The 15,127-nt window shown below is 37.8% G+C and overlaps 1 protein-coding gene across 10 annotated transcripts in view; it reads right to left on the bottom strand.

The window, feature by feature from the left end:
- LOC150108392 (uncharacterized) overlaps positions 1 to 15,127 on the bottom strand; it is a 628,716-nt gene that overhangs the window by 425,731 nt on the left and 187,858 nt on the right. For 8 of the 10 annotated variants that reach the window (XM_090415800.1, XM_090415806.1, XM_090415807.1 and 5 more), the window contains one exon: positions 7,016 to 7,171. The exons of the other annotated variants lie outside the window; for them this stretch is intronic. In XM_090415800.1, the coding sequence (XP_090271926.1) occupies positions 7,016 to 7,171 (156 nt within the window). The remainder of the gene's footprint in view (positions 1 to 7,015; positions 7,172 to 15,127) is intronic. 10 annotated transcript variants of the gene reach the window in all.

Below are 15,127 nucleotides of genomic sequence, written 5' to 3'. Positions count from 1 at the left end.
CCACGGTGTATGCATCTACCAAGTCCAAGGTATTGGTCACCTTGTTATAATACATGGGTTTATTAAAGGGATATGATGTTTTACTAACTTATGTATTATAACAAGGTGACAAATACCTTGGACTTGGTAGATGCATACACCGTGGTGTACTTAGATTTTGCAAACGCTTTTCTTAGACTGCCACACAACAAGCTGCTAAGTAAATTGAAATGGGTGGTATCGGATAACAGACTAACAAGACAATAGCAGTATTCTCTGATAATCACAGAGAATACTGCTAATGTCAACCCATTTCTGTATCCTACTCCTCACAAATCTCTCCACCACCTTCACCACAACTCCAGATATACAGTTTGGCCTATAACTTGAAGCCATAGGCTTCTTCTTATTATTATTATTCAGGCCTGCAAGGAGTTAAAGACTCATCGTGCGAGGTACTTACTAGGAAACACAAAGCCCATCAAGACTCATCGAGGGAGGTCCCTCCTAGGAAACACAAAGTCTACCATACCACTCCTTAAACTCATTCATTGTTTTCTCTCTCTCACCACTCTATCAGGCAATGGATCCCACAGTTCAACCACCCTTCATGCAAAGAAACCATTCGTCACCCTCTTGCTCACAGTTTCCTTTGGTAACTTCCAGGGATCGAATCCTGTCATCACTCCCTCCCACTGTTCCAGCAAGCCAAAAAACTCCCCAGTGTCAACCCTGTAACCACCTCTCAACAGTTTAAAAGTCTCAAACATATCACCTCTCCTTCTTCTATCCAAACTCTGCAGTCCACATTCCCTCAACCGATCCTCATAACTAACATTGTACAGTCCTGAAACCGTCTTTGTTATCTGCCTTTGCACCTTATCCACAGTTAATTTATCCCCTTCAAATCCAGGAACCAAATCTGAGAACAATAGTCTAAGTGTGGTCTGATCAGAGCCTCATACAACGGAATGATAACTCTTATCTCAGCAGGTCAGTGTCCTTCTCATTATTGCAGCAAACCTCTGTGTTACCTTCACCACCTTTGCAATATCTCCCCTAAATTTAGATTTTTATCAATCTACCCCAGGTCTCTTGTCTCCCTTACTTCCTCCAGTATAGCTCCTCCAATAGAATATGCAGCATCCCATTGATGTGTTCCAAACCTCAAGACCTTACATTTTGCTGCAATAACCCAAAACACCCATTCATTTGCTTATCTGTCTAGCTTATTCAAATTCTTTTGCAGGGCTACCACATTTGCACTATTACTAATAACCCTTCCCAGCTTTACATCATCCACAAACAACAGAATATCCCCCCCCCTACAAACCACTGACAATATCATTGACATAAAGGTTAAACAATATAGGTCCCAGTACTGAGCCCTGTGGGACCCCACTTGTAACCCTCTGCTTCCTTGAAACTGCCCCACTATACACAACTCTCTAATACCTATCGGACAGCCAATGCTGAATCCAGTTGACCAACCTGAGATCCAAAACCATCTGCCTGCAACTTAAATATCAGCTTATCATGTGGCACCTTGTCAAATGTCTTTGCTAAATCCAAGAAACTGGCAGTATGTGCCTTTCCCTCATCTAATGCTCTTGTAACTTTATTATAAAAGGCTAGCATATTACTAAAACAAGAGCACATCTTCACAAATCCATGTTGACTCTCACAGATAACATTACACTCATCTGGCCAATGCTTTATACGATCCCTCACTAATTTCTCAAAGATCTTAACAACTACTGATGACACACAAACTTGCTTATAATTAGACACTTCCAGTCTGCTACTGCCTGTATGCAATGGCACTATCTTACCTTCTTCCATTCCCTGGACACCTTTCCCACAGCCAGACTTTCATTGAAAAATCAGGTCAAAGGAGCCTGTCAGTTCTTTAGCACATTCTCTCAAATTTCATTGATATCAAATCCAGTCACACAGCTTTACTGACATCCAGAGTACTCAGTATTTGGAACACTCTCTCATCCTGTACCTCTAAACCTTGATCCTGCCCTATCCCTCTAGTATTAAAATTTATTCCTCCAGGATGAAATACACCAATAAAGTGTTCATTGAACAATTCCACTATGTCCTGTGCATCAGCACTCTATTCCCATTTTTATCCAACAACGTCATTCTTCCACAATCATTTCTCCTCCTACTGGCCACATAGCTAAAATATTCCCTAGGATTTTCTTTGGATCTTAGGGCTAATCTCTTCGCATATTCCAGTTTCACCTTCCTTACCATATTAATCACTCTCCTGGTCTGTCTTATATTCTTCAATTCTTCATGCATCTGCTCTTCATCTCCTTATATCACTTCCATAGCCTCTTTTTTACATGCAGTTCTGTTTAATATTGTTTGTCATCCACTTTACACCAAATTGTGTCCTCTTCTTCACTTGTGATATAATAAGTTTAGTTTAATCCTTTATCCAAGTGTGAGCAAACAAAGTTTGTGCCTGAAAGTATCTTCAGGACTGGGCTAAGGTAGTGCAACACCAGGCACCTCATTGCAAAGGTGGAGAAAGCTCTCATCACTCCTATTCTCCACCTTTGCAACGAGTTTCCTGGTGTTGCACTACCTTACCCCAGTCCTGAAGATACTTTCAGGCACAAACTTTGTTTGCTCACACTTGGATAAAGGATTAAACTAAACTTATTATAGTCTAACCAAGTGGAAAATAAACTCTCAACATCTTTCTCTGAATCCAGAGTAATTTAATAATAAGGTTGCACATTCTTTGGCAACTCCTATAGCTTAGGATGACCTCTCATTGCTTCTGCCTGTGTATCTCCCCTACTGGGCCTGGCTCCCACTGACGAGACCTCAATAAAGGTCGAAACCGGTATGGGTAGTGGCCCTTGCCTTAATGCATAGCATTACACATATCCACAAGGAGATGTGCTTTGCATTATGGGAGATACTGAGATAGGAGTGATGAGAGCTTTCTCCACTTTGCAACGAGTTCCTGGTGTTGCACTACCTTACCCCAGTCCTGAAGATACTTTCAGGCGCAAACTTTGTTTGCTCACACTTGGATAAAGGATTAAACTAAATGTATTATAGTCTAACCAAGTGGAAAATAAACTCTCAACTTCTTCACTTGTGGAATACAGCTTACTATTGCTGCTAACAAATATTCCTTCACAATTTCCCAAGCACTAACGATATCCCGGCCTTCCAATTCCTCACTCCATGAAACTTCCCCAAGTTAATGTCTAAGATTATTATAATTACCTGCCTTAAAATTTCACATACGTTCCCGTCTTTTTGATACTCCTGCGTGTCTATTCATCTTCCAAGTCAAAAGTCAAAACCACATGGTCACTCTCTCCAACTAGAGGAGAGATGTCATCTCAGTTATTATCAACTCTGCTGATGCTATGACCAAATCCCAAACTCTTGACCTCTTGTTCTCCCAATAGTGCAATGGCACTATGGGGAGAGGAAGATGCTACATGTATCTTCCTCTCCCCAATTTATACTGCTGTAATTAAAATCTCCTATAACAATAATTCTTCTTGCACTTGTCAAGCTCATCTAAACACCTCCTGGTCCCCACCCTCTGTGCTCCTTGGTTTGTAGCAACACAGTGGAAAAATTTTACCCTCCATCCACTCTCTTGGAACCCGTGCTATTGTAAGGCTCTTATTAAACAGGTATGCCAATGCTACTGCCAAATCCTTGGAACATTCCCTTAAGATGCATGGTGATATATCATCAAATCCTATTGCCTTATTGACATCAAGTTTATTTATTTCCTCAAATACCTCCTGCTCACTCACAATTAAGTCATCCTCTGCTATGTCCTCTATACTTATGTTGCTCATTATTCCATCCTGATCAGGATATAACACCCTTATAAATTGATCACTGAATACCTCAACCATGTCTTCTGCAGCAGTTATGATTCTACCGCTTTCATCCATTAACATCATCTTACCATGATCATTCTTCTTTCTACTTGCGACATATCTGAAAAAAAAAAAACTCTCTAGGGTTTTTCTTTGCCTGATTTGTCAATTTCTGCTCATACTGCACTTTTGTTTTCCTTACTGAGTCACTCTCCTGCTTGTTCTTTATACTCTTCATGTAACTGATTATTACCATTATTCATCTTGTAATTCCTCCTGAGTACCGTCTTTTTCCAGATTTCATACTTAACCCTTTAACTGCTTATTTTATATTCTACTGGCATTGTTCCATGTGCTGAATTAATTTTGCGAAAAATTTATAAATAAAATCAATTAAAATTCTTACCTTAACTGAAGTACGGAGACAACATGTCAGCTATTATACATACTTCTTACTTGCTACTTTCATGGAGTACGGATGCTCGCCGAGGAGTTTGATGTGTAATTGACAGCTGACAGAGTGAGAGAGAGCATTCAGTATCAGGGTAACGGAAACAACAAGAGAGCATTTGGGTATGAGAGAACAGAGGATAAACAAGGGGAGAGCTAATAGATGCCATATTGTGACATCAATGAAATCCCCACAGTCACGTGGTTTATGCATCGTGCTATATATGAATAGTTGCATCAGTTAAAATTTTTCTCTTTAGATGTTAAAGAAGGACAGAAATCCAAGTAAAATAAACTTCAATTGGTTGGCAATAGATGGAGGAACTTACCTGCGAAGTTTGAATATCTTACGATTCTTTCCATACTAAAAAAATTGTCTGAATATGGGAGACACGCCAACCGTACATATACGGGCTTAGCAAAGCAGGCATGTATTTCCGAGCCTGTAATAATATGTTCTCAGCAGTTCAAGGGTGAGTATTACACATTAAAAGTTCAAATCGAGTTAACTCGATTGTAGCAAGGTATGATGATGCCTTTATCACTAATTTTCAATATTCTGAAGATGAAAAGACCATAGCAGTTAAAGGGTTAAGCTTCACATTCATCCATTTTACACCTACCTCATTCGGCCTTTTCATCTTCAGAATATTGAATTCTGTTATTTATTTCTTTGTCAGTTCCCATGCAGCATTTATTTCCTTACTGCTCGAATCCACGTTCCATGGACAAACTTAGGAGATAGCTTCAAGCTGTCTCCTAATCACCAGCCTTATAATTCAACACACTATATATCCTTTCCTCTCAAAAGTCTGCACATGGATATCCACAACATAGGTGATCACTGCATGATCACTTTCACCAACTGGAGGAGAGCGTGAAACCCTCCTCACAATTCCCTCCTCTGATAAAATGATGAGATCTATTGGTCAAATGCCCTTCTTCATGTGTTGCCTGAGATAGTTATCTCTCAAGAACTCAAGAAATTCATTTTCCTTATTTCCAAATGCTATCTCTTCATTCCAATCTATACCACCATAATTATAATCATCCATAATAATTGTCCTTCCTTTATCACTAATCCACGTTATTTATACATTTCTTCATCACCACCCTCCATATTCCCGGGCTAACAGCAACATCTAACTAAACATGTCTTCCTGTCAACCTCCACATTACACAACACAGTGTCATAACCTTTGCCACTTTTTCTCTCTTTCATGTGTACCATATGTGGACGTAATTCCCCTGCTATCATCAGCAGCACTCCCCTCCCCTTCTTGTCCTCTCTATCCTTGAGAAAAATACTGTATCCTTTCAGTTCTATTCCTGTTAGAATATCATCTTCATTCAAGCATGTTTCACTTATTCCAATGATTTTGGGGCAAATAAACTCGATCAGTGAAACCATTTCATCTACCTTATTTCTGATAATTCTGGCATTTATCAACAAAAACAGTAATTCATTTTAGGTCTGTAATCAGTCCTATTGAAGCCACTTGTCAGTTGTGATTTCCCCACAACACCTGCTTAATCACCTTTATCAGCAGATAAAGGAAATGAGAATGAGCAGATATACCACGTATATCTGCTCATTCTCATTTCCCCATCAATATCGCAATATACTTCATCTTCCTACACACATTCACTGTCACTTTCAACATCCAATCTCCCTGTCCATCCGAGCTCCCACCCCGTTTCCCTGTTCCTCTTGCATTCTCGTTCTTTCTTCATCTATTACTGTTTACACGCTATTATTGTTTCCACTGCCAAGCCCTTCTGTCTATTCAATACCACTCTCCTGATTTTTCCCTTCGTCTCTTTGTTCCGATCACACGCATTACACACTCTACTTCCACACACTATACTTCCATCCAACAACACTTTCTCCTGTGCACTTGCTCCAAAATCATTCAAAAGCAACCCATCACACCTGTGCAATTTCATTCTTCCCTCAAACTCATGCCATACATCCACAAACTGTACTCCCTTCTCTTCACACAGCTCCACTAGCATACCATTCACGATTTTGGCTCTCTGTCGCAACTCATCATTGTCATACCTCAGCAACACGCTGACAACCTTTTCTACTACGTTATCTTTCCCTTGTCTCAATAGCCTCCTGATATTCGGCCTCACATCCTCCTTATGTCCACTTAGATTATTTGTCCCCATAACTCTCTTGCTCATTTCTTCCTCATGTCTAACCCCCTTAATTATCCTACTCATTCTCCCTCCTTTGTATAGCAGACCTTATGGACTCTCTCAGTAACTAGTCTTCTAAATGACCTTAATATGAAGGTCAAAATATTGGGAAATTAAAGTAATTATTCCTAACACGGTTGTAGTCTCCATAATTTTACTGAAACCACAAGCTTTTAATGTACGATATATTTATATACATACACATTAGCAGCAATAATTGATTTATAAGACTAGTCAAACCCTGAGTAAACAAAATCTTATAGGTTTGGCAACTTATAATCCATAAATGTATACACTTAAAATGTGAAAACTGATAAACTGAAATATTTATTTCATCTTTCTTTAAAACATAAAACAATGGAAAACATTTATGCCAAAATAATATATTTGGCATTATGTGCTATATATTTGGCATTATTAACAATAGATCACTTTTATAGAAGGAAAGACCAAAATGTGCTGGAGTTGCCAAAATTCATTATTTTTAAATATTCATGAGGACTTACCAACACAGCTTTCTGAAGAACTTCCTGCACCAGGACCTAACTTATAACCAGGTGGGCACTGAAAATTAATTTTTGGTATGCAACGAAAGCTTCCTACAGTATTCACACAAACTTCATTCTCACAGTTATGAAGTTCTCGAGAACATTCATTGACATCTATAAGTGGACGTTACAGTATATTTCATTAACACACAACAAATAATGAGTCATTTATATGAACAAAATTATCAGAATTACATTATCTTATGTAAATTTTCTCCATTACATATGTTTAATGGATTGAAAATTAATTTTTATGATTTAGATATTACTATACAATGTTATCTAAAAAAGTGATAGCTAAGATACAGATGAAATGGAAACAAAAATGTAAAAAACAGAATTAGTAGCATCTGTTTTATTTTTCTTTAAAAACAAAACTTGAATCACTTACAAATTTCTGAAACTGGAAAATATTTATAGTTATAAGCAAAGAGAAGACAGTTTGAGACATTTTCCTTTTGGATTTATTAGAAGAATATAGTTATTCATAAATATACAGTTGTCAACAAGTTTCGTCAGCTAATTCTGTCTGTCTTCTTCAGGACAAGAAAATAGGTACACTAATGTTTACTGGTAAAAAAAAGAATGGAGTAACACAGCTAAATTAATTAAAATTGAAAATGACATGTAACATCACGAGAATGGAGTCTTAGTCATTATTTGCTGATTGCGTTTTAAAGCTCACAATCTACCGCAAACCTACAGACACTGGACGTTATCTTCACTTCAAATCTTCTCACCATCATGCACAAAAACTTAGCATTATGCCTATGCTTAAAAATAGAGCAACAAATATTATCTCAGAAGAAAAAGTTCTTGATGAACTCTCTCTCTCTCATATCTCAAACTCTAGTTAGCAATGGTTACCCAAAAAATATAATCCAAAAGATTCTCCATAGAAACAACCCACAGCAACAACCTCTGGTCACGCAGTATACATCGTCCATTGTGATACCTTATGCTGGCTCAGTTTCAACAAAAATAGCCAAACACATCAGGTCCTTCAACATCAGGGTTGCCTTCAAACCTGTTAAAACTACACGACACATGTTAAGATCTCCTAAGGACAGTATTGCCTTCTACAAGTACACAGGTGTATATAACATCCCATGTTCCTGTGGACTGAATTATATATGTCAAACATCAAGAAAGGGTGTAATCTAGCTCGCCTCCTCATGGTGCACCCTGGGTAACGCTAATTGAGCTAGAGCGATTTGGCAGCCAGTCTAACAATTAGTTATCCTGGCTAAGGCATGCAGTCAAACAATACTGATTTTTCTAATTTTATTGATGATGCTGACAAAAAAACTGGGATTTAGCCTTAAGATGTGTCAACTGAATATCGAAGGAATTAACAGAGCAAAATGTGACTATCTCTGCAAAATACTACAAGAAAATAACATTGACGTTGTGCTTCTTCAAGAAACACATGCTGAAAACGAAGATGACCTTAATAGAAGAGGAAAAATAACTGGTTACACTCTGATTGGTGCTACATACCACCGGAATTATGGCATTTCAACATATATCAAGGATGATATAGAAAATGCTTCTGTCCTGACAACAAGATGTGATAACGATACCCATCTTGTGAGTGTGAAAATTCACAACATAACAATAGTCAATGTCTATAAACCTCCTTTAACATCATGGTCTATAGATGTGATACCTACTTATCAACATCCAACAGTATGGATTGGTGATTTTAATAGCTATCATGAAGAATGGAAGTACTGTGATAACAACGACTGCGGGACTACCCTCGTTCAATGGGCAGAAATAAATAAACACCTTGTATTTGATGCCAAAGATAGAAACACCTTTAGATCATCAGCATGGCAAACAGAGTCTAATCCAGACTTATGTTTTGTATCAATAAACACAGAAGGGCAAACATTACCAGCAAAACAATATGTACTTTCTAACTTCCCACACAGTCAACATCGACTGGTGTTACGGGAAATTGGTATGACACTATCTATAGCAAAATCCTTTCCACGACCGCGTTGGAATTTTAAAAAAGCAAATTGGAGAAATTTTGCGAAAGAATTGGATAAATGTGTTCGGTGGATACCTGCTAGAGTTGCAGAGTACAAGAGATTTGTAGGAGCAATCATATCAACTGCGAAAAAATACATCCCTAGAGGTTACAGAAAAGATTATGTCCCTGGATAGAATGAAGAGAGTGAACATCTCTACAGAGAGTTCCTGAAATAGCAGATGAATTACTACATAGCCTGAACTCATCTCGAAAAACAAAATGGATTGATACGGTTGAAAACCTTGACTTCAAACGATCAAGTAGAAAAGCTTGGAATCTTCTCCAACAACTATCCACAACTAATCTACCTAAAAGAAAAAGCACAATCATCTCCCCTGAGAAAATAGCTAATCAAATTGTTAATATGTCAAGAGCACCTAGGGACCGTGAACATACCAAGAAAGTTAAGAAAGAACTTGGAGCTTTAAAAATAAATGCCCCTGCTTTCTCACAATATGCCTCAATCTTCACTATAGATGAAGTAAAAGCCGTCATAAAAGATATCAAAGCGGACAAGGCCCCAGGCTTCGACGGTGTCCATCCTGAATTTCTGATTAATAGCGGGCCAAATACTATAAAATGGCTCTGTGAATTCTTTTCTGATATATTACTGACTGGCCGACTACCTAGCCAATTTAAAAAGTCAAAAATAGGTGCTATTCTTAAACCTGGAAAACTACCCCAGGAGGCAAAAAGTTACGGACCTATTGCTTTATTGAGTTGCACCTATAAAATGTTAGAGCGCTTTCTGTACAACAGATTGTGCACACCAATTATGCAGCATGTCCCGATTGAGCAAGCTGGTTTTAGAGAAAAACGTGGTTGCTGTGATCAAGTGCTCACTTTAACATCATACATAGAAGTTGGATTTCAGAAGCAAGAAAAAACATCAGCTGTCTTCTTGGACCACCTAACAGCAGCCTATGATACAGTATGACGTGAAGGTCTTATATACAAATTTCTTAGCATTGTCCCATGTAAACGGACTGCACACTTCCTCCATGCTCACTAAACGTTTCTTTCAAGTTATATTAGGAAATAAAATGTCCCAACAACGAAAACTTAATAATGGTCTTCCACAAGGGTCAGTATTGGCACCCTTACTTTATAACCTATACACATATGACTTGCCTGCTACCATCTCACGCAAGTTCTGTTATGCTGATGATACTGTAATTGCCATTCGACACAAAAACATGAGTCAGGCTGAAGACGTACTTACAAAAGATCTGAAACTATAGGTGAATATTATAAAAAAATGGAGGCTCCAGCTCAATCCAGACAAAACAGAAGTATCAAGCTTTCGCCTTAATAATCACATGGCAGGTGTCACTTTACATATCTTCTTTGAAGGATGTTTACTACGACACAATAAGTTTCCAAAGTACTTGGGCATTACCCTGGACCGCACGCTCTCTTACAAGCAACACCTAACAAACGTTTCTGCTAAGTTAAGAACCCGTAACAACATAATACAAAAACTAACAGGCACGACATGGGGAGCAACAGCCGATAATCTGCAGATTACTGCTCTTGGTCTAGTTTTCTCTGTTGCCGAATATTGCTCACCAGTGTGGCTAAATAGCACACATGTTAAACTTGTTGATAGCCAACTAAATAATACAATGAGACTGATTTCTGGCACAATTAAATCAACGCCCACACACTGGCTTCCAGCTCTTAGTAACATTGTTCCACCGAATCTGCGCAGGACTAAGGTTCTCTCACATGAGTATAAGAAAATCTTGGAGAACACAGCCCTACCAATACATTTAGATCTCCCAGACTTAAGTGTACAACGATTGAGATCAAGACATCCACCACTACAATTAGCCCAACTACTACTACATTCCAACTTTGACTTGAAGCAAAAGTGGCAAGAACAGTGGGAGAGCCATACAGATGACATCACAAAATTTTCTCTCAATGAATTACAAGAAAGTTTTGATGCTTGCTCACACCTCCCATGAAAATCCTGGACTCAGCTTAATAGAATACGAACTGGTCATGGTGTATGTGCGGACATGCTTTTTAAATGGGGTAAACGACCATCCCCGCATTGTGATTGTGGAGCTCAGAGACAAACTGTGAACCATATTGTGACTCAGTGTTATCTCAGAGCATATTCAGGAGACAAATTGGACTTTTTAAGTGCTACACCCAAAGCTATGAACTATCTGACCAATATGGATGTAACCTTTTAATTTTATTGGTTTTTAAAATGACCTTTGACTTTTAATTTATATGTTATTAAAGTGTATTGTACTGCATGTTTTGATATTCATGCCATATGAATAAATAAATAAATCAAGAAGCCTAGAAATCCGAAAAAAAGAACATATAGGGGATGTCAACAACAACAGAACAGATACCTTAGGATTAGCCCATCATTTCTCAATTTCGAACCACTCCATCAATTGGGACAACAGCTCCATGCCTTACATTGAAGAAGATTTCAGATGTAGAAACTTTAAATAAGCTGCAGTGGTACTCCATACAGGAAATAATCTAAACAGAAATCAAGACATGATACTGAAAGACATTTGGAAAAGCTTAATAAATTCACTAAGCTTAGCAGAATTTAATTTTGCGGAAAACTATAAAACATGATCAACAAACAACGACTAAGAATTCACGCTCCATGCTCCTGATGTTACGCATCATTTTCAATTTTAATTAATTTAACTGTGTTACTCCATTCTTCTTTTTTTACCAGTAAATGTTAGTGTACCTATTTTCTTATCCTGAAGAAGCAGACAGAATTAGCTGGTGAAACTTGTCGACAACTGTATATTTATGAATAACTATGGTCTACTAATAAATTCAAAAGGAAAATATCTCATACTTAGTGTTAAGTGACCAAATATAAAAAGTCACAATGATAAGATAGTTTGTTTTGTAGATTTATTTTTAAATTTAGTGGTTCTCTGATTTTTTCGATAATGACATTAGTTTTGGTTTATAGTTAGGTGTATATGTCTAATTATGTGTGCATGCATATGGACAAAGCAGAATAGTAGGGGACGTGAACTTCAAAGACCCAATCCTGTGTATGGGGAAGGAGAAAGACACAAATCGTTTATTATTATCTTCAGACCTCCATGAAGTCAAAGACTCATCATTGGGAGGTACCTCTGTCAAACACAAAGCTCATCACAGTATGTCCTAAACACATTCACATTCTCTGCAGTCGCTACAGTTTCCAGCAATGGATTTCAATCATTCACATTCTCCATGAAAAAATCCTACTTCTCACACCCTTGCTCGCACCCTCCTTTTATAGCATCCCAGGATGACCTCTTGTTCTCCCATCTCCTACCATTCTATAAAAAACCTCTTAAACAATCATTTGATAAAAACCCCTTACCAACTTGTATCTATCATATCATACCAAATCCTTCTCCTATCCACTGGACTCTGTAAAAGTCTTCTCAGCCTTTCTTCATACACAAAATTCCAGAGACTAGAAGTGGTTTCTAGTCTCTGGAACTTACTCTCTGGACCCTTTCGAATGCCTCTTCATCCTTTCGAAAATCATAACTCAAGAAAAAAAACTTTTGAAAACCAGGTAAACAAATCTGTGCATATAGTCAATATGTGGCCTAATCGAGGCCTTATACAATGCAACCATAACTATTTTCTTCTACAAGTCAGTGTCTCCTGCCAGAATTTATAGTGCTTTCCTTACAATTTTAGCAACATGTCTTCTAAATTTTAGGTCCCTATCCAAAATCACCACTAGATCTCTTATTTCCTCCTCCTCCAATCCCCATCAACTGCATATCCTGCATCCAATCCTTGCTTTCCAAATTTTAAAATCTTATTCTTTGCAACACTGAACTGGCAATGCCCATTCAACCCAGTCTATTGAAGTCTTCTTGTAAAGTCACATCATCTGCTCTACTCTTCGTGGTTCTTCCCAACTTTGAATAATCTGCAAACAACTCAAGATTCCCTCTCCCATTTAAATGATCCCCAATATCATTAGCATAGAAGCTAAACAGTAATGGCCCTAAACTAGACATTTGAGGTACACCACTAGTTACTTTTCTCTTCCAGGGGTACAGCTTCCCCATATACAGTTTCATTGTGCTCTGATGATGCTGGGTAGAAAACCAGTGAAATATTAGTAAGTTTGATATATGTATATTTTACTCTTGGTGTTAGTCATACTGTTAAGTTTTATTATGCATAATAAACAACATCTAAACCTTCCTGTAGGGATTAACCATCTCAGTGTATATCAATGTGTATGCATCTCCCTTGTCCAATGCACATATCACATTAAAAAAAAAAAAATTCCAACAACTTCCAACAAAATACCTATCACCTTATTGTAATAAGTAAGCAAATTGCTGAAACAATTCTCCTTTATCAAGGCCATGCTGTCCAGCAAAGAGAATGCCACTATTGTTGACCCAATTCTAGATCTTGGTCCTCACCAGCCTCTCAAACACTTTTAACCTCAACATCTGACACACAGGGAATGGGCCCATAATTTAAAGATTGAGTCTTGCCAGCTCCCTTACAAAGTAGTACAATCTTGCCTTCCATCCACTCTTAGGAACATGGTTTAATGTAAGACTCATATTAAACAAGTATGTCAAGACAGATTTCAACTCCTTGGCATATTCTCTTAAAACATGGGGTGATATATCATCAAGGCTCACAGCCTTATTAACATCAAGTTTATTGAATTCCCCATATACTTTCTGCTCACTCACAGTCAGTCTCTCCACCTCTCCTTCCACTTCTCCTATAACTGGCAAACACCCATGTAATAATAAATTTAGTTTAATCCTTTATCCCAGTGAGAGCAAACAAAGTTTGCGCCTGAAAATATCTTCAGGACTGAATATAGTGTTGTACTATCTTACCTTGGTAAGTAGTACAACACCAGGCAACTCGTAGCAAAGGTGAACAAGCTACCAACACTCCTATCCCAGTATCTCCCATAATGCAAAACACATCAGCACATATTAAACTCCATTTATAGGCTGCCACATGAAAATCCTAAACTATTCCTAGAGGAAGTAGAAACTTGGCTGATAAACATAACACAACATTGATCAACCTATAATTATAGTGAGAGATGCTAACATTTAACAATCTAAATATTGAATCAAGCATAACTAGGCCTATTTAGATCTTCTACCCAACTTTGGCTTAATAGTAACCATTTTATCTTATAAGTAAACATAGCATGTGTGACACAATAGAAAAATGTATTTATTTTACAAAGATTTTCTTACATAAGACATCATCTGTCATGACAAAGAACAATGGTAAGGAATTTAAACAATAGAATTATTATTATTATTATTATTATTTGTGACACCTCCAAGGAGTCCACAGACTCATCACGAGAGGACACCTGCAACTCTCCATCTTCACCACCACACCGAACCTCTACTACCAATCATCTACATCAATGCCATCTACTGTACACCACCACAAGTAGTATATTTTGTCTGTAAATTGCATGTGTTCTGAAGGGCCGATTTGTTTGTATGCAGAATGAAAAACCCTAGTTTCTGGGAGAAGAAACCCTGCTACCTCCGTATGAGATCGGCTAACTCACCTTCAATTGAAAAAAGTCCATATAAAGATTCCTCCCATCATGATGAGAATCGAACTTAGGCCTTTTCTAATCGAAGGGCGCAACGAACATTGTTCTTCCAATTGCGCTACAGAGGCGAATACTAAAGGAAATGTGCCATATCAGCACATAGATCCATGCAAAAGTGTTGTGTTTTGCCACTGGATCTTATGTTTTGCATTTTCAATTCCATGCTGTGTCCAGCCCGATTTGTGCAGTTTGATAAGCTGGATGTGGTCTTGATGTTCAGAAATATTTTTTTTGACTGATTTTCCTGTTTGTCCATGGCATGACAGATTGCATGAACACTATACTTGGTATATTCCAGGTAGCACCATTGTTGAGAATTTGTCTTTTGGAGAGAGTAACAGATTATGAATTTAGTTAATTGGTTTGAATGTGGCGATGCTGGTATTTTTTATAATCTTGG

The sequence above is a fragment of the Typopeltis vanoorti genome, chromosome 3, assembly GCF_054136105.1.
Source record: "Typopeltis vanoorti isolate ZY-2024b chromosome 3, IOZ_Tvanoo_1.0, whole genome shotgun sequence".
In the NCBI taxonomy this organism is placed as follows: domain Eukaryota; kingdom Metazoa; phylum Arthropoda; class Arachnida; order Uropygi; family Thelyphonidae; genus Typopeltis; species Typopeltis vanoorti.
This window is presented reverse-complemented; position numbering and strand designations above follow the sequence as displayed.